Source organism: Phytophthora cinnamomi (assembly GCF_018691715.1).
Source record: "Phytophthora cinnamomi strain GKB4 chromosome Unknown Contig0, whole genome shotgun sequence".
NCBI classification, from domain to species: domain Eukaryota; phylum Oomycota; class Peronosporomycetes; order Peronosporales; family Peronosporaceae; genus Phytophthora; species Phytophthora cinnamomi.
In genome coordinates, this window is record NW_027150933.1 from 3370612 (window position 1) to 3391342 (window position 20731).

Sequence of the window (20731 nt, forward strand, 5' to 3'; positions counted from 1 at the left end):
CTTACCTACACCTGGAGGTCGATTTACTACCATGTCGCATGTTTATGTCTTCGAATTATTTTATCTCAGAGATCGATCTAAGCCCTAAATCCGAGCGACAAAGTATCTGCAAACCACAATAATGGCCATCTGTTTTTATATCGGGCGCCAGATATTATAACTCGGGCAAGTCACTAGGTGGAAACGACAAACGCATTGCAATGCATAATACATATGGGTCTGCACTAGGAACTATGCCAGCAATACGGACGTGTTAACTCGCGCGGACCGTACGATGAACCGAAATTGTCCTAGTTATTGGTCAGATAATTTTATTCTAGGAAACGGGAAACACGGCTTGTTGGCCAGTACACGTGGGGGTGTGGGGCGGGCTAGCCTGTTAAGTTTCATCCTACCAACATGTATTGCCCGACATCGGACAAAATATAGAGGCACTTATACAAGGTAGTCGGCTATTGCCTCTAAGATTCGAGGAGCTTACGTGCAGCAAGAACCAATTGGTGTGTGAGTATATTCTTATTGCGAGCTCTGCATGCTCTGATATTTATACTCGCACATGTGCTAGGCACAACCACGCTCGTCCTCACTGACCACTGCTTAAATAATTTAGTTGTCATGCCTGGGTGAAGTATATTTGCTACATTGTGCTCTTGGTATGCTCTTCGATAACGGGTTTTCAGGTCAACAGATATGCAGTGCTGATTCTCTGTCGATATGAAACAGATCAATATTTCTTTTTTATTTGTATGCAACAGGCGAGCAGTGACTGTGGGGCCCAACAGGCGAGCAGGGGGAGAACGACAGATAATAATTATTTTCCGAACGTGAGCGTCATTTTCTGTTGGAGTAATGGACCTCGCAGAGGAATTAGGACATAGGAGGAAAGTATGTCATGGACATGTAATTCTCAAATTTCCAAGTCAGCCTAACGTGCGGAGAAGTTGGAGTCGTTTCCGCCTTCAAATATGAACTGTTAGCTCGTCCGGTAATAAGCTATTATCGAATACTACTAGGTGAGCAGCACTTGCGTGATGCTTTAGGGGCGAACGCCCAAAATTGTGTACTAAACACAATTGGGGCGACCCCCCCCCCCCCGACCTTTCATTACTGATTTCGAAATGGCTAAGATAAAGACGAGCACGGCCGCGACGACAAAACAGCGGACAAGTAGAGGTAGCTGTGACCTGCGCCGTGAGCATTGTCGAGCCACAATACTAATTTCCTGGTATGGCACTTTGTGTTCAGCGCGTGTTGAATATGCCATGCACTTCACAACTATCTGTAGGGTGTACTCCCTGAGTATATTGGTGGTCTATCTGGATCTGTGTGTTCTGACGTTTTGCTGGGAGAAAAAGATACCAGTAATGGTGTTGTTGAAGCATCACTGCCATGTCGAAACATCGATTCTACGATGGAAGGCGATCCAGTGATAGAGGCGCCGACGCCAATGGAACCGATGGCGGATCGCCCTGCTCGAGCCCGAGCAGCAAAGCTGGCAAAGCATCTCCGCCGTAAGTAAGAGAGGGGGTACAAAGGTGGCTAAATCTAATACATTAAAAATGCTTGCTAATAGGTAAAGAGGTGCATTCTCTGCGTGTCCTTCAAGCCGCATATGCACGCAGCTTTAAGAAAAGCAAGAAGTGCGGGGACGAAGACGAGTAGTGGATGTTGTACTTGTCAACGATTGGGGGTGTATGTTTATAGTAATCTAACTTCTAATAAAAATGTTGTGGTTGTGGACGTGCAGCCACTGACCGCAATCTCAAACAGTGTTTCACTCGATTTCCATGAGGCGGTCTGCGTTGAGTCCGATTGCTATCTTCGAGCGTGACCGCTCTCTCCATGTTGCTCATAAAGAGCTGCCGACGGCGTATTGTCCTGGCGTAGCGTGTGATCTCACCTGAGATCAGATAGCCCTCTTGACTTGCATCGCTGGTGGTGCTGTGCTCTTCAGTAGCGGCCAATTTAGAGCCGGGTCGCCAATTACCTGGCACCCAACTTGTCTACATCTTCGCTATCGTTTTAGTGATTGTCAAAGATCTGAAAGGGAAGTAAACATATCGTCGGCGCGCTCAGAAGTTGGCACGTCAAGTAGTGGATCGGGCGTGTGTGAGGATAGGTAGATTGTGTTACCGTGGTCTCATTGCCGCATTGTGAGCAATCGCTATTTGCTTCATCGTATTGATTGTAGGTAGTGCGGCAAGCTTGGTTTTCTCGACAGCATTCTGAATGCTACGTTCTTCATCTCTAAATATTTGGCAAGTCTCAGTTGAACTCGTCAGTTTGTCCAAAGTCAATGGAGTCGTAAATGCAATGTCTTCGCGAGAGCGAACCCTTGACAAAGCTACGTATGCAAACGATGTATTGGGAATAGATAGCGAATGGAAAACTATCTTGGGGCAGGTAAGGCCCTGAACTTTATGGACGGTCATTGCATAAGCTAATCGCACTGGTATTCCCTCTCGAAAGACAGTTAAATCACTGGGTTTTTTTGTCCAACTTATTTTTCTTGGTATAATGGGAATAATGTTGGGCACGTCGGGTAAAAACGACGGTCCATTGTACATATCTGTGATCTGCACCAGTATTATAGGTAATTCATCCGAAGACGGAAAAATGAAGTCAAATATTACTGCATTTGTTCCATTGCAAAGACCTGCACGTTGCTCCATGTTGAAGGTCAATGTGATTGGAGCTCCAACGGCAAGATTTATAGATGCTCCCACGATTCTGTCCCTGTGAGTATTTACGTCTTTTGCTTCCTGCAGAAGAGCATCTTTTGATTCTTGTGCAATTGGTCGCTGCTTAGCAAGTCTTTTTAATTGCACGGTGTGTTTTGAGCGAATATGGACAATCGGACAGGAACTGCCCTTTAGGCTACGTGCGTTAGCTTCGTTTACATCTACATTCATATAAGCTATATGTTTTGCTGTCGCAGCCCAATCAGGCATTTGATTTCTTCGGAAATATCTAGCGTTAAATAACTCAACGTCACACTGTGTGGGACACTTTTGCCGTAGTCGTCGTAATGCCGCAAACCATTCGGGGTTGTCTTTGCTACGATTTTGGTTAGTCAATCTGCACACATTAGCTATGCCTTCCCAATTCTCGCGCCCCAGTCGCTGAATAGAGTTTTGTATTCGTGCGATTGGTGAGGAAAGTGAGTACGGAACTACAGGGTCTAGTTGTGCTGAATCACCAGTAAATATTACATCTCTTCCTCCAAACAATAAATGACTACACTTTGGCCAAATATCTCGAAGCCTCTGGTCAATCCAATTGAGCATTCCACACGATATTACACTGAACTCGTCAATTATAATGAGGTGAACAGAAGAAAGCTCTTGTTGAAGTCGGTTTAGCTTTGCAGCTCCACACTTTAAGGTAGCTAGTGTTCGAAGTACTATTCGAAGTTGCACTCGGTCCGTATGACCTGGAGTCTGCACTAGGATGGAAAAGGAAAAGTAAGATTGAATCGCTATCACTACAGCTCCTGAGCTCTAACGATTCTTAAGCGGGCTTGAGCCGCTTCCCAAGTAAACGACCCGCATATCTTGATCTCACTATGCTCATCACAGCTCTGCTAAACTGTCGGGTCTCCACGTAGTCACACGGCAACATAGTCTCGGTCGCCGTGTCTGCATCGGAATTCCAACAGCTAGAGCGTATGGAGACGAAAATGTGTTGCGTGAAAACGATGTTAGTTCTAACGCTGAGCATATTGTACGCCCTTTGATATTAAATGCAGCTGTACCTTGATGAGCTAATAATAGCACGCGTTTTGAGTTCGTCCTATTGTACCCGACATTGAACAATGTGCCAGGAATTGTAACATCCGAGGCAAACGACCGTAGCGGACTCAATTCTTGGCCGACAATACTGCTGAGGGGTTCTATAGATAGCTAAGTCTGCCGACAACGTGAATAGCATAGGCCGAGGATGCCCACACACTTTTCAGTTCACAAAAGATGGAGTCGAAGCACGAGTACACCCCCCCGGAGAAGCGCATGATTGTGAATGCGTACAGGTTTTTCGAAGCGCAGAAAGCTGAGGGGCTTTTCAAAGGCACACGGACAAGAGAATTAGTTGGCACATGCCTGGACTGTCACCCCAAAACTGTTGATTCAGTGATGAGGGCGGAGCGCGAGTCCCCCGGCACCAACTTTGAGGTCAGTTCTGAGCATCCATTTCATAACTGCAACATAGCTGTTAACTCTAAAATTTAATTTTTGTACAAAGACAAACGACAGCAACAGAGGGCGTGAGCGGGATTATGATCTCACAGAAATCGAGCCAACTGGGCACGGTCATCTACTGTACTACACGCCCCCATACCACCCAACACTCCAGCCGATTGAGTTAATATGGGGGCTTGTAAAAAACAGAATCGCCATGGATCCACCTAAAAATGGTAGTGATGCTGTTGCCAAAGTGCTGCAACAGCTTGCAGCTATCAAACCGGAGGAATGGCTGGCGAGATTTCACCGTGTACAGGAGATAGAAGACCAGTACCTCGAAGCTGCAGATGATTTCGAAAGTTAATATAGATATTTATGTGACAGACGTCAAGTTAAAATGGGATAGACCCGATACGACAACACGCTTCCTTTTTTCTTTTCTAAGCATATGATCTAGACTCTAAGCCAATCAGATAGCTGTATATTGTTCAACCCGATTCCCTAAACTTGCTGCGTTTGGAGTGGCTGTTTTCGAGCGCTTGTAGCTTCTAAACGGCTTCGAATTGGCTGAAACCGATCTCGGAATCGGAATCTAAATGCCGGATTGCACCCTATATCTAAATGTCGATATAGGTTTTTCCAGAATTAGTACCTCTTATGCTCACAGACATTCTGGCACATTGTTCAATGTCGGGTACAATAGAGGCCGTATGCTCGCCAAAAACGTTGTGGATGTCCTTTACAATGTGTCGAATTAGCCAACATTTATCAGATCCTCCTTCCCCGTGAATTATCATCTGCAAGGGCTCACAGCAGGAATTATTAATAGGTGCACGGTAGCGTTTCCGAGATTGAAGCGTTGCGAGTAAGAACGGAATCCACTGCGAATCATCCATAGAGTCTTTGGTTTCATTATCAGTACAAATGGGATATATATAGTGGCTACGAGGCACTTCTGTTCCTGCCATTTTGTTCTGCACACTTCTGCGTTCTCGCTGCCCTTGGCCCAAGGTTTTACGTTGGCCTTTATAAATGTTTGAGCTTTGATGATATCTTCTAGTGACTAGCTGCGTTTTGAAGTCCATGATATGCCCTCAGTTTCGGTGTCAAATGGAATAGAATTTGGACATTGAGATGGAATCGATTCGTTCTCAGCACAAAGATCACCATCGGTGTCTACCAACACATATTCTGACGCAGGTAGAGTAACTACAGAAGTCTTAACGCCGGCATTATTCAATACGTCGAGATTATTATGGCGAGACAGCAAAGCGCTGGACTCCTGGTTAATTTCGGTTAATAAACTAGTTTCCTGTTCACGAGAAAATCTGCTCAAGCATTCATCATCAGTTTCAGGAAGGTCTTTCAACTCTCTCCAATATGTATGTAAGAATATTTCCGCAAAACAGAAGTTAGGATTTGTTGAGTCAGCCGAAATCCATGGAGTTCCTCTTACAACATGGGCTTTTGATCTCAGTCTAATGTATCCATTTCCATCAATTCTTCTCCACGTGTCGGAATTGTCCCGCCATGTTGAGATCGCTTTGGCAAGTTCATATTTTTCAACAAAAGACGCATATGTCATATCGTCAAAGGGTGGATGGTGAGGACGTGCCATGTAAGCAGCCTCGGCGGGATCGATACGGATATCACTATCTACAATGTTCCCGCTCCGGATTGCAGTCCATTCGGATGGGTCGATCCGGTAGTAGCGCTGGTTGTGACGCATACTTTTCACGCGGGTTACTTGTCTAGACTTTCCATGTAGTGGCAGTTCCCTGAGAAGGATGTATATGGCCTCTTGAGCACTAACCTCTCGAATAGACAACGTCGCATTGGCAACTCGTTTCAAAATTGCATGGGCAGGTAAATTTGGGTCACAACGCTTGACAGCAGCCGCAATTATTTTCTTAAACCTCAGCGTATCCGATTCGGCTTTGCTTACGTATGCAGCCGTATATTCAGCTGCGCCATACGCAGTGCCAATTAATTGTATATCCATATTTGCGCGCCAAGCCGATAGCAATACAGGTGAATAATTATTGATTGTTGGCACGTCCCTTTTCAAGTGCAATTGAATTGACGGTACTCCATCTTTTGTCATGTCCACCTGAATCGTTGTTTTTGTGTGGGGCTCCTTAGGATAGCCGAATCGGCATACGTTGGACTGCTTCCGACATGACGATCCTGATATACATGTTGTTTAACCCGCTGAACAAGACGAGATACGTCACACAAGTGTTCATTCGAATTCGACGGTGGTGCCCTTGCCGATATAATATCTAATTGTTGGCTGTTCTCACGTAAACATGTTGAGCAAGTACATGACATCAGCTCTTTTGGATCCTTTGATAAAACCGATATAACGGAATCTACGTAGTTCGCTAGAAACTCACGTCCAAGTACTGATGTCGAAAGCTGCAGCACATCAGGAGCGTCTTCCACCCACAACAATGCGTGAATATGGGGAGATCCGCGATGCTGGAATTCGATGCGCCAAAAGTAATCAGTTATCTTTCCTAATGGTTTGGCTTTACCACACAGAATATGATAAAAAAAACATTAAATCTTCTGTTAAAATGTCTGGCTGCAATATCTGGATTCTCTATTAGGTACCGTCTTCGTTCTTCAGAACTTATGTTGCGAGCCTGTTCAATTGTTAAGCTTGGGTCGCATGCTCTAAAAAAGTCCGGCCAGACTGTGTCGGCTGCACTTAGTGTGAGGAAGAACGTAGGCCACCGTGACGTCAACACCCTATTACCAAGCATACTCATTACATCATCTCGCACATTAGCCCTGTAAAGGCCTGTACCCCTGACAGATCTAAAAAATGGTTTTAGGGAATCCAGTAGCAGCATAGCCTCATTAATTTCCTCATCCAAACCTTTAGAACTGCCATGCACCTCTGTAATATTGGGATGTCTAATTCTACGGGTCAGACCATCAATTTGCCGTCGTTGAATCAGGTTCAAGCAAAACAATTTAAAGTTGCGGTGAATAACAAAGCGTCTATCGTGCCATTTCATCAAATGTGCACAATACTCGGCTAGATTATTGTCATAAATTCGACCTTCGACTTCCAACGGGTTATAACCTCCATATCCGTCCCGAAACAAGGTCGGAAAACAGTTTTGCATTAGCATTCGAGTAGTATATTCATTCATTGGGTCAGTCTGAGAGGGTAAATCTGCTGTCGGGTAGACGAGTTGACCCACAGCAGCATTTACAGCTTCTTTCAGTTTTTCAGCCTCAGTTGAAGTGTTGTTCGATTCCACCCGCAGTTCAAAGGAGTCTTCAATTACGACCTGGGCTTCTGACGGTCTTGCATGTATCAGATCTACATCAATAGGACGTGTCAGTGTGTTTGCTGTTTGGGGCCCCTCATTTAACTGATGCGCAGCGTAGTTACCCTCTCTTGGACCAGGTCGTGTTAAACTGTCGTGCAGTTGCTTGTCTTCATCGTCGCTAAGCTCAACGCTAGGTAAATCATAATCGAAATTATCCAGTGCTGCTAAGTTTTCTTCTGAATTGCGAACGTCTGTGTAGAGCGGATTGTTTGCAATTAGCCACTCCAAAGTTCTTCGAATGAAATAGGGCCGGACCCTCACCAGTAATTCACCCTTCGCATTCTTGGATCGCAGAAGCACAACACCGGACTTGCTTAAAGGTCGAGGCAATATATGCGTGAGCTCCGACACATCGTTCCAATAGTTTATAGCATTCCCCCGAGTAAATTCCTGTTGGTCTTTATAAAGATTGACGCACGTAGTACACGAAATGCCTAATCCGATTAGTCTGCTTTCCATCCAATTTAATTGCTCGAGTTCCACTGGAATTGAACCTATCCAAATACCGCTTGCCCTGCTGAATTTGGGGACTTCATTTTCCGTAAAGAAGCATCACAACGACAACATATGTATATGTAGCAATTACCATAGGCAGGGGCCGTTATTGCCTCCGGTATGACATCACATTGTCCAGTGTTGTTTCTCAGTGGTGCAAAATACGTTCCTTCCGGTTTATATAACTTTTTGACTACTCGATTTGACTTTGTTAACTCGCCGCAGCCTCCACCTATTCTTAAGAATGGCTCATCGATCGCAGTGTAGAAAGCTGCAGTACAACAGGCGTATCCATCAATCCAATAGAGCTGATAATAGTGAATAAGCTAAAATTCGTTACGGTACCTTCAACGTCCATGTCAGCGTCTGAACGACATGTGTCACCATTGCATTGCTTACTGCGCGTACGTTGGTTTGATACTGGACAATTCTGTGCTTTCTCATTCTGTACAGCAATTGCAGCGTTACGCTTCTTTCGTTCAAATGTTTCTTTGTCTTTTAGCTCTTCAAGTGTAAGCTGGGAGTGCTTTCGCTTTCTAATAGGAGACCCTAAGGCCGTTCGTTTAGTGATCATCCTGATCGTATGTCGCGCCACTCTGGCAGCACGTGCGGTAGGTTTTGTCATGAATGTCAATTCGAAAATGGCATCTCTACCTACCATACATGCCTGACAGCTAATCAACGATACGTATAAGCATATCCATCGTCAGCGAAACGTATATGCATATCCATCGCACCAACAGCAACGAACGTCCAGATTACACGAACACGAAGCAGCTACATGATGGCGACAATACGCCACCAGTACTGTCAGCGTCCCCACAACTGCAAACATCGCTCGTCGTCTCACGTCCTCGGCCGCAGCAAGCTCTCTAAACCTGCCGCAAAAGCTTTCAGCACAGACGAGTATTGGCAAAGCCAACTACACCACGATCCTGACCACTGCAGCGACGACGCGCACCTCACCTTCTTGGCTGCAGCCCGCGCATCACCCTCCTTACAGCATCTGAAGTTGAAACGCTTAAGCGTTATTGACCATGTCCATTGCTCCACCGCACCAACAGCAACGAACGTCCCGATTACACTAGCACGAAGTAGCTACATGATGGCTAGCCAGGATGCCAAGTCAGCACTGTCGATTACACCATGCTACGAGATGCACCACTGGAGCTAGAACACACATTGTTTATTCAGACTGAATATCTACTTCTCAATCGAATGCGGAGACCTCCCCGCTGCACGGTCAATAGCAGCGATATTTTTGCACATCATATCAAAGCTGACGTCGGAGCGAATCTCCATGAGATGGTCAGTATAGAATCGACCCTTGACTTCGTGAAACTCACGCCGTCTCTTTTTTTCCGCTGCAAGAGCTGCCACGGTTCTTCGAGCACGCTCCCGTCCAGTTTCCTGTGTTCTCTTCAGATATCTCTCCCGAGGCGTGGATGGCTCTTGGTCTTCAAGATCCCACTGAATAAAACTGGGGGGGGGGGGGCAGCGCATTCTTGGTCGTCTTGGCTTGACACTGCGTCGTTTGATCGTGGAAAGGTGGCATAGAGTGCTCGGTCACCGCTGAGTGCTTGGGCTTGCTCAGCGCTAAACGAGGCATTTTACGCTTCTTAAACGGTGTAGGTAGCGAGCTTGTCGCGGTGACCCGTTTTGTATTATGTAAACTCCGGCAGTTGGAACGCGTTGGTGATACCAGCTCACTAGTAGCCAATACGCCCCGTGTAGGTTCGGCCTCCATACCCTTTACTATACCCACGCAGCGCAATTCAAACAATAAACAAAGGCGGGTGTTGGAGTACAGGATTATTTTCATAGACGAAACGGGATAATCCTGTATTTTTGCAAGATTTGTACAGGACGAATCCTGTAGGCTAAAGTCCTGCCTAACGAGATGAAACATATGGGTAAGATACCGAAGATATGAAAGGGTTGGGACCCTACTTGGCTGAAGGCGTTAGGGATTTGGAGACGACGTTAGCTCATTATCGAGAAGAAGTAAGCATATAGCATACACGATACGTTGTGAAGTTGTCGACAGGGACGAACATGATCATTACAGTCACTAGTTACCACCCAAGCAATGTTTATTTGATTCTCGTGCACCTACATTTCCTACGGACCTCTCACCTGAGTGCGAGGAAGATCGCTGCCCTCAACAGAGTCGTCGATTGGTACCCTTATCTCGACGGACGTAGCATTGCTATTGTCCTTGGTTGGCATTTTCATGTCGACCAGCGTTTTGGTATTGGTGTCTGGCGCGTTGTCCGAATCGACAGCTATCTCGGAGCCATCACCATTGCTAGGTCGCGTTGCCTTCAGCTTGCTTTGATTTGCGATAGACAGATCGGGCAAGCTGGTTACCTGTCCGCGAGAAAAAATGTCGCGACTTCCCGTGAGTATGTAGAAGAATAACTCAAAACGTCGACGTGTGAGTGATGCTGCTGTCATGTCAGTTGTTGCGTCTGGGACTGCATAGCGGATGAAACTCCACGACACGAAAATTCCACAGCTAAACTGGTCAAATTGGATCGGCGTATTCAACACCAACACAATGAATCCTTTGTCATTGAGCGCACGCAACAAAAGACTCTCGGCGATCTCCTTTAGCGCCATAAAATAACTGTTCAGACCGAGCGGGTCGTAGTAAAAGATACGCTTCAGTTCGGCGAGGACAATCAGACTGCACCAGTGAGCGTTGTCGAAGTTGACAGGAATCAATACACAAGCGTTACCATCATGTAGTACAGCCGACCGCACGGCTTCAGCTACGTGCTCATCGATATTGAGTTTTTTGTAACTGCGTGTTTTTGAAGAAATGCGAAGCGGTCGTGGCGTTGCTGACTGTATACCACCGAAAAATGCTGATGGAAAGTCAGTCTGGAGACGCTCACATAGAGCACGAATGCAAGCATCACTCAACCACGTCGGTGGCGTTGCACGGTACAGCATCGCGTAGTTATATTCCAACATGGAGTCGAGTCCTGGAATTGGTGAGTAGGGATACGTACAAACGATCTTTTCCGCTGCTTGGCGCACAACGTCATGCTGGTGCACTGGCATAGCAGGTAGTACGTCGTCGAGAAGCCACTTGTTAAACGCGAAGCCTAACGATACATTGGTTTTCAGATTTTCAATTCGTTTGAAGGCCTCGATTTGCGATCGAGAGTAGGTTCCATAATTCTTGATCATCACCACGTCAATTGCTGTCCCATGCTCGCTGTTGTCTCCGTTCTGGTCTTCTTCGTCGATGGAAATGGCACTCCGAGGAGAGTTTGACAATGGCAAGACCTTCATACAGGATTGAAGTAGATCTGCTGGCAGCAAATAGAACGCGTCCGTGTTTAGTACAGGATTTTTCATCTTCATGAACTTTGGCTTCTTGTACTCGGCGTTGGGTGTCTTCACTACTAGACCACTCAATCGGGACTGCACTTCAGTGAGAGACGGTTGTTCCTTGTCTAGAGCACAAAGTAACCCTTTCAGAGTGTCTGCTTTAGCCGCCACACGCGCTGCTGAGACGGTGTTATACCAGGCACGACTATTGCGTTCGTCGATTTTTTCTTTTCGGCGCACTTTGCGAGGACGTCCTGATTTTCTTGCCTTTTTGTTGATCTGGATGTACACGGGCGAGGTTGACCTGCCGTCGCACGGGTCGACAGATCCTGTTGAGGCGCTACAAACTTCATCACTGGACTCGCCGGCATTGCGCTCTTCTTCCATCGATGCACAATGGTTGGGTAAGGTGGCCTGCTCTTGTTTACGTGAGGAATATCGGTGTGGTTCCGTTCTGAGGTTTGATCGACATCGCATGTGAGTTACATATCCTTGCATCTGCGTCGAGATTTCGATGGCTATTCTTTCGCACATGACGCCACTGCATTAGCACGTAGTCCACCATGCGGTCGAACTCATCGTCGTCCGAAATGTCTGCGAGTTCGCTTGAAATGAGGCCCGTAGCCCGAACTGCCTCTCGGTATCTTTCCTGTGGGGTCCGCTGACGAGCTCGCTGCGTCGCGGCTGACTCGAAATCGGTGTATTCAAACTGATTCACCTCTGTCAGATCCACAGCGGGGACTGTCCATCTAAACATTAAACAAAATTGAGTCACGTATTAGTAACGTACGAATCCTGTATGAAACTCCAATAAGTACAAACCTCTGGTCCACACGTGTAAGTGGAATTAAAGCACCTGGCACAGCCGCATGCTTACGATACGCTATGACGTGTCGACACGGTAACAGCATCGAGGAAGCAAAGTCATAGTCGCACCTCCAGTCGACGACAGATAGCTTGTAGGTCGCACAATCCCCTTGTATGTGGACGAAGTTGGCATCTTCTTGGTCAACTTCGAATATGTAGCTGTCTGCCTTGGACAAACCGATTGCGTACTGGGGTTCTAACGCTTTAGCCACATAGTGAGTTGTATACCGAAGCACCGTGGACATCTCCTCGTCGTAGTTAGGGTTTATATTGCAACCTATGCGCGACCTTTGATACTGGTAGTCTTTACACGCGCGACGACTTGCATTCACCAGCACCTTGACACATGCTGCCATGCTTGAGCTCCCATCTAAGCATCCCTTGAGCTTGCCAAAAAAGTTCTCAAGGCGATTGTTGGTATGGTTGCGGAAGTGAGGCAATTTATGTCGGTGATACATCACCCACATTTCTTGACTTCGATGCCAGTTGCGCTCAAAGTATGCGAAGAAGCCCGTCAGTCCCATGTGTTTACACAGTCTCTCGAATGCTGCGTGGTGCTTATTGTATGCGTCCTCCTGTTCAGCGTAGACCATTCCATGTATAGCCGAGTCCACTTGACCCGCATCCTCAATGGAAATCTTGCCGAATTCGGGTTTTCCGCGCGTCTCCTTCAGCCATTTAATGACATGGAAGTGGCAAATGAGAATGCGTGCCTCTGGAAACGCTAATTGGAGCACTTTAATCTCATTGAGATCCTTGTCAACCATGATCACACGAAGCAGCTTCGTTTTGTCAGGATGCATGCGTTTAAAGTGTGCGATGGCTCTCTCCATGTGCCAATCGCCGTTTGCTTCACAAATGGAGTGCTGAACAGGTGAACCTTCGCCGAATTCATTCATCACCATCATCGTTAATAGCTGATAGTTGTGTCTGCATAGAGCACATTCGGTAAGTTGCTGACACAGCTAACACATCAATATACTGCTGCTGACATACCTATTTGTTTTGTGGCTGGAATCAACGAGTAGCATCTCAGGAAAACGCTCGTACAGCTCCCGCATGTGCCCCGAGGCGAGAGATATGACTCCCGACTCGCCCGTCGAAGTAGCAGCAACGGTCGCCAGGTTGCTTGGGTCCTCCGCCATGAACTGAGCTACCTCCGCAGCAGTCGCATCATCGTCGTTCGCGGATGACACCGCAGACGAGTGGGTCCGCACTAAGTTGTCCACGTCGGACTGGATGACGTTCTGGTTGTGCTCCAGTAGGTAGTCATAGATCTTAGACCGCTTTGCTCCGGCTTCCAGCATTCCTTCCACGCGTGCTTCGACACGCCCGTCTTTTATCCCCCTTGCACAAGGGTATGTACTGTATGTATCCGCTGAGACCCTGTGATTATGAACAAACCGTCCCCCTCGCACCTGTAGCTGCCACCGATTGTTCTTCATCCTCCACTGCACGAAGAACCGGAACGGACACTCAGTGTAGCGGATATGCTGTCGCGGACGCTTTCCCAACACACCAGGCTTCTTCACACGTGGAGGCCATCCATGCGTGCATATGTACGTCCGCTGATACGGGTCTAGACCCTCTGGCACCAGCTCGACATCACCTTGTTTGCCTTTTTTCGTGTTGAGTAGCCGCTTGTTGCGTTGTGTCCTTGACATGACCTCAAACCGAGGCAACACCTGGTGTGTTTGCTCCTTATACTCTGAAAAATACGTGTCCCATTCTTTCCAATCATTATGCCACGTTGTGGGCGCGTCCACGAACACCGGCTCTGGAGCACGAAGCCACACAGGAATCGTGGACGAATCCTGGACCCGTTCACTATCGTCGGAGGATGCGGCTTCTCCACCATTGTCGTCATCACCAACGTCTCCACAGTCGTCTCCATCGCCAGCATCTTCACCACCACAGATTTCTACGTCCTCGTTGGTGTTCTCCTCGTTCACATCCTCGTGTTTGTTGCTATCCCCGCGACCAGCAGAATTAACTCCTTCATCGGAACGGTTGTCGATGTTGCCGACTGCACCAACCCCACGCTCGGACCCGCCATCGCCGCCGGAAGCCGTGCCCTGTGGGCTGACCATCGCTGGCACGTTGGCGCGTGCTCGTGGGCACTCGCTTGCGTAGTTAGTGTGTGCTGGTGTCTGGTGGGTGCTACTGCGCACAGCAAACCGTGAACTGCGTCTTGTGCCGTTCATTGTGCAAGTGAAGAGGTGCTAGCAGACGTCCCCTCGTCGGCTTGGTGCGCGCGAAACGACCGGCTGACAGGCGCAGCGGCGGTTGCTTGGGACGGCGGCGGCGGTTGCTTGGAGCAGCGGCGGCGGTTGCTTGGTGGGGTGGAGGCGCTGCTTAGTGATCTGACCCGGGGAGCGGCGAGCAGCGGCTGCCAAATGGAAAGCCGTGTGTGTGGGCTCGGGTTGAAGACACAAGAAAGTTTTTTTTTTCTTACGTCCTGTATGCGTTCGGTTGAAAATCCTGTTTGAATTCTGTACTACCAAAAGGGATAGGTTTATAGGAATCCTGTACTCCAACGGTGGCGATAAACAAACCCCTCCACAGTCACTGTGGCCTCGGCCCAAGCCTTTGTCACGTTGAAACGCCTTAGCGATAGCATATCCTTCACTCCACCACACAAATATCACCAAACCAGCACCGACGCGGTGGGGCATATCATGGCTTCTCTTGTACAGCGTGTTGTTGTATAATCTTGCTGCTTGTAAAACAGGCAGGCAGCCGCTAGCATCTCGTCCAACCGCTCCAGCAACTTATTCTTCTTCCGCCGGGAGTTCCGGACCATCTCGACCTGCTGGGCATCTAAGTCGCTGTGTCCACAAAGGCGACTTCGGCACAATGTATCGCAGCGCGTAATTACACCTACACCCTTTTTACGTGGCCATAAAATCACACAGGTTTTGCCTGTTATTATTAAGACCTTTACAAGGGGCTCCAAGCAATGGCTTCAGAATCTAAAAATCGCATTTTTAGGCCATTTCTAAGGTCTTCGCATTGAAAGGTCGTTTTCCTAATAAATAAATCTACCCCCGTGTTTAATGACCACTAGTTCTTAAACCGAAGAGTCGAAACGACCAAAAAGTCATATCCTGGTAATGATCCTATATAAAAATGTTCTTATACACAGGTTTTTTTTCGATTTTTGGCCTCCAGTAGAGTAATTCCTAAATCCTTAACCTAACCCATTTCCAAAACTAATGCACCCATCTCGTAAAAACCTTAATAGCAGTGTAAATGAGAGTCCCATGATTATAGGGGGGCTTCGCCCAATTAAAACCGCTCATGTGGCGACCCCGTAAACTGCGGTAGCGTGCTGAATAGTATAGAGAGAGGTGAAAGCGGAGGGGGTCTTCCTGATCAATATTGGCCGATGTGTAGTAGATTTGTTGCTTCACAATATTGTAATGTTACAATATCAATTAATTATGTCCGATCCCTGGCTAGAGATGCAGCTCGTACCACACAAATAGGCGGACAACCCCAGGTGCAGCCGTTATAAATGGCCATATCGACATTGTGAATACTACTCGAAAAAAGGCAAACGTACCAGACGAAGCCACTTCGATGGCTGTAGCTTGCAAAGCTGGACACATTGAGATCGTCCGCTTATATATCGAGCGTGGTACGAATGTCAATTTCAAGTATCCAGACGGCAGTACAGCACTCTTCGTGGCCGCCCAAAGTGGCCAAGCTCCGGTTGTACAGCTACTGCTTGACCACGAAGCGTTGCCAGACTTGGTGGAGAATCAGGGGCTTACCCCACTGGCTTATGGCACTGCAAATGGCCACGTTGATGTGGTGAAAGTACTCCTTGCAAAGGGGGTTGACGTCAATAAGCTACTAATCGGCGGGGAGACGGCTCTTCATTTCGCTTGCCAGTGTGGACACGAAAAAGTCGCACGAGTTCTTGTCGACTCTGGTGCAGCGGTGGACGTGGCAAGTCAAAACGGTTGCACCGCATTGATGTTCGCAGCTCAAGCCGGTCGCCATGAACTGGTTCAGCTGCTCTTGGACTCCAGGGCGTCTGTTAACTCGAAAACGCTCGATGGTGCCACCGCACTTCGTATCGCCTATTTTGGAGAGCACCGCGAAGTGGCGAGGGTCCTGCTTGAAAACGGGCTTGATATGCGAATGTAGCGACGCAGTACTGTCGAGCGGGACGACACCATGCCTAACTAACAGCAGGCATGATACATCATCTTGAAATTCTGATTTTTGTTTTTGAGAATTCTCATATTTTCAAGGCCTCGGTGACAGGAAAAAAATCGTGCTCGTGAGACCGGTATCACGGTAACCACACCAAGCAGAAGCCATCGTTGAGTCTTCGAGAGACCTCGCGTCCGTTTCTTTGCCTGAAGTACGCGGACAACTTTCATATCTTCAGTGGTAACCTTGATCGAATTTGTTCTCATCAGCTTTTCGAGTTTGATGAACTCGGGCTCCCCGAAAACTTTCAATTCGCTCAGATCATCTCTTAGTTGTTAGGCGGTGTTTTCATTGTGCGCGTTTGCGTTCCTCATGGCGCCGTCGTATGAACATTGGACAGCAATGCTCGCAGGACGAGAAATTTTCATGTACGACACCGCATGATCGCCACATCACGGTGACATTACCGGACAGTTTGCCGCTGCCGGCTAACACAAACTTGACGGAGCTACTGGCGTCCCTGTTAAGCGGGCTCTGAGGATTCGATCCAGTATTCAGGTGGACATGAGGACGGATATTCCTCTTGTACATGTAGATTAGGCCGGTAGCACCTTTTTTACTGGTGGTCATCCCCAACTTGGGCCGACAAGGTTTAATGTGGATTCAACCAGAAATCTCGTCACTTCTTGGTGTTCTCCCAAGTACACACCACTAGGTTTTATATTTATTGAAATATTTACTATTGGTGATCGATGTATTGCCGTATTCAACTACATGTAGTTCAACCTACTTAAGCATATTTTAATTTCCGAGCACAGCCTGTAGCTTGACCACGATTTCTGATATTTGAGAAATCGACACCGACACCTCTCTCGACCAGTAACCGGACTATCTTACCGTGTCCAACGTTGTTAACCACGGATGTGCTACTGTCTCAGTTCGCTGATTCCTGCTAGGATCTCAGTGGCGACGTCTACATCTACTTGCATCACGCTCTTCTTGATCTTGCAGGTGTAATTAAAAAAATTAAAACTTCCCTGTACGCTAATATTTTAGTCCTCGAAGGTGTAGTACTCCCACGGCTCGAACGGGTCTTGCCAGTCTTCATAGTCGCCAGCTTCGTACTGCTTCATCTCCTCGTTCGTGAGCAAACACGAATCGAGAGCCGCTCGAATCTTGGCGATCTCATCGGCCTCCTGCGAGAATCGGCCGATGAACACGAGCTCCTGACCACGGTCTCCATGTTCGCGGGTCATCAGCTCCGAGTAGTTGGGCAGCTCCTTCATCGTGCGAGTTCGCTCCTCCTCGGGCAGGGCGGCGATCCACATGCCGCCGTTAGCCAGCGTGCAGTACAGACCCGCCTGCGACCAGGTGGCGTAGTTGTAGGGCCGAGTGCCCAGCCAGAAGACGCCCTTGCTGCGCAGGAGGTTCTTGAAGAGACCGTTCTGCTTGGCCTCCAGTCGCTTAGCGATCTCCTGCTCTCCGAGCGGCTCGCCGTCCTCCTCGGCCTCCATCTCTTGGTCTCCACCGGCAGGTTCCTCTTCTTCTTCTTCTTCTTCTTCTTCTTCTTCTTCTTCTTCTTTTTCTTCTTGTTCGTCCTCTTCATGGTCGTGATCATGGCCGTCGTCATCATCCGAAGGGAACGGAGGCAGCGTCGGCGCCTCGACGATGACGAACTCATCCTGAATGATCCCCGTCAACCTAGCGGGGTGAAATGGACGCGAGGCCTTGTACAGGAACGACCCGATGCCGTACTCGACCGTCTCGGGCGTGTGCGGCACAGTGAGTGACTCAAGCCAACCGGTCTGCTTGGACGCACGCTCGAAGGAGAACAGCTTGGTGCCGAGGATCATCTTGGGGTCCACTCGGCCCTTGACCGTGTGCTTGATCTCTGCGTACGAGTTGAGTCGACGGAGAACCTTCTCGATGGCCTCGACGTCCTTGGCAGACACGAGGTCCGTCTTGTTGAGCAGGATGACGTCCGCGAACTCGATCTGGTCGATTAAAAGATCAGTGATCGTACGGGTGTCGCCCTCGGGAAGCTGGCTGCGGTTCTCCTCAACGTCCGCGAGCATGCGTGGGTCGTCGAATACGTGGAAGAAGGTCGCCGCGTCAACGACCGTGACGCACGTGTCCAGCAGGGCAATGTCCCGCAGCAGCGGCAGCTTCTCGCCATCGCGCACAAGCAGCTCGTCCAGCTGGACTGTACGAATACCGGTGGTTGGAGAGCTAGCACTGCTCTCATCAGCCGACGATACTTCCGACTCGGTGCGAGACCGCTTCGAGCTGCTCGGGGACATCGTCGGGTCCGCCTTAGCGGGGAACGCCTCCTCTGCGCCCTCCGGCAGCTCAAAGACAAAGGTCTCAGCCACCTGCATTGGCTCACTGATGCCCGAGCTCTCGATCACAATGTAGTCCACCTCACCCTGCTGGGCGATACGGGCGATCTGCTCGAGCAGGTCCACGCGCAACGTGCAGCAGATGCAGCCGTTCTCGAGCCGCACAAGCTGTTCTTCACGCTGGAGCACACCGGCGGACGCCACGAGGTCGGCGTCGATATTGAGATCTCCCATGTCGTTCACGATCACCGCCAAACGGAGAGCGTGGTCCTTGTTCTTGAGAATGTGCTGCAGTAGGGTAGTCTTGCCACTGCCCAGGAAACCCGAAAGCAGCGTCACGGGAATGCGAGCGGTGCCATTCTTCTTCTCGGTCTCGATAGTCAGCGGACGCTTGTTGGATGGGGAGTCGATTGTCGCGACACCAGCCATTGTGAAGTGTTGGGTTCCGGTGCGAGGTGCGTCTTGAAGGCGGCGAATTTGGAAATGGACATTGGACAGCAGCGCACTTGATGCAAGTGCGAGGAGATGCATGGTGGCGAGTACATTTTTCAGACGGGTTGGCGCCGTCGGCTAAGAGCAACTCGATCGGATCCACGTTGAAGGGGTTCTGGTGGTCTTGGTAATAAATGAAGTTCTCCGACGGCTGTTGTCGTTTTTCGGGATACACTTTTTTATCTCGGGATTGGATTGTATCGCCGTCGGAAAATATGTATTTGTGGTGCCACTGGCACCACACACAAATTCTGTATCCTTGCTGCCATATACCGAGCAGCAGGTTGGGCTCACTGGCAAAACAAGCCCACTGTTTAGAACGTACCAAATTTAGAAATGGCAACCTACAGTGTGACACCCACAGTTGTGTACATGTTATGTAGACTACAGTTCCGCAAGATACGCCCACGTTTGTCGCGTAAACGCAGATTTGAACGATTTTTACTACTTACGTTTTGTATACTTTTGAAAAACAAGCCCACCACTCACCGCCAGCCATAGCCTGCAGCCAGTAGCCAGTTTCTTCGGACTTAAGCTCACACAACCCAAGTTTCTTCATCGCACTCACACGGAGGCCGCCCCTACAACATGGACACCCCCTTCCAGTACCACATCGAGGATGAAGGTCTCTTCGTCCTCGCCCACGTCATGAAAGTGACATGCGACGAAGAGACTTGCGTCCTCTGGTGCATGGAGGTGGGTCTCATCGACAGATCGAAACTCTGCCCACTTTGCGGGGCCGACATGAAGCCATCGGTTGCCCGCAAGCGCTGGCGGTGCTCTCGTCGTGCGGGCACCAGGAGGGTAAAGAGGTGTCTCGTGGGATGCTTACGAGCTCGTTTTTAAACGAGACCAAGTTGAAGTTGCACCATGCCGTGCGGTTACTTTTCGCTTGGTGCATGCGGCTGTCTCAAGTCCAGGCTTCTGAACTAGCGGACGTTTGTGAGCGTACCGTGCGCGACTGGTACGCGTATTGCCGGTCTACGTGCTCCAAGGAACTACTGAAGGCAGAGTTCAAGGTATTGTAGCTGTTCTGTTGCTCCATGTAACTTAATGTTGGGCTAATGTTGCACTAATGTTGCGGTATATCGATCCATAGATCGGAGGCGAGGGACATATAGTGGAGATCGACGAAACTAGCCTGGCAAAGAAGCGTAAATACAACCGAGGCCGTCGTTACTAGGGGTTCTGTCTGTTCTGAAAAGCTAGACTCCTACCTTGACGAGTATATGTGGCGTTCCTGGTTCGTCCCTCCTAAGGCCAGCATAGGCCAGTACCTAGGTGGACTAGTTGTAGGTATAATCAGAAATGAATAATTTTAGGTTGCCATTTCTAAATTTGGTACGTTCTAAACAGTGGGCTTGTTTTGCCGGTGAGCCGCAGGTTGTGCTGGTTGATCACAGTAAAAGCATCGCCGTAGCCGTGTGCGGACGCACTCGTGAGTGGGGTCGTTCCAGCATTGTTGGCTACGTCGACCAGCGCGACATTTTCCAGAAGCAACTTGACC

At 48.7% G+C, this 20731-nt stretch overlaps 3 protein-coding genes across 3 annotated transcripts; 2 read left to right on the forward strand and 1 right to left on the reverse strand.

The window, feature by feature from the left end:
• Positions 1–1118: 1118 nt before the first annotated feature.
• On the forward strand, positions 1119–1662 carry IUM83_02145 (uncharacterized protein; the record flags this gene model as incomplete). The annotated part of the gene is made up of 4 exons (XM_067926045.1): positions 1119–1173; positions 1246–1281; positions 1356–1511; positions 1574–1662. The coding sequence occupies 4 exons, from the start codon at positions 1119–1121 to the stop codon at positions 1660–1662; spliced, it is 336 nt and encodes a 111-aa protein (XP_067801026.1).
• A 15783-nt stretch (positions 1663–17445) lies between these two features.
• On the reverse strand, positions 17446–19161 carry IUM83_02146 (Cobalamin synthesis protein; the record flags this gene model as incomplete). Its single annotated transcript, XM_067926046.1, has 1 exon — positions 17446–19161. One exon carries the CDS (start codon positions 19159–19161, stop codon positions 17446–17448), a length of 1716 nt encoding a protein of 571 aa, XP_067800976.1.
• Positions 19162–20123: 962 nt separating this feature from the next.
• On the forward strand, positions 20124–20407 carry IUM83_02147 (uncharacterized protein; the record flags this gene model as incomplete). Its single annotated transcript, XM_067926047.1, has 2 exons — positions 20124–20243; positions 20324–20407. 2 exons carry the CDS (start codon positions 20124–20126, stop codon positions 20405–20407), a joined length of 204 nt encoding a protein of 67 aa, XP_067800730.1.
• Positions 20408–20731: the final 324 nt, after the last annotated feature.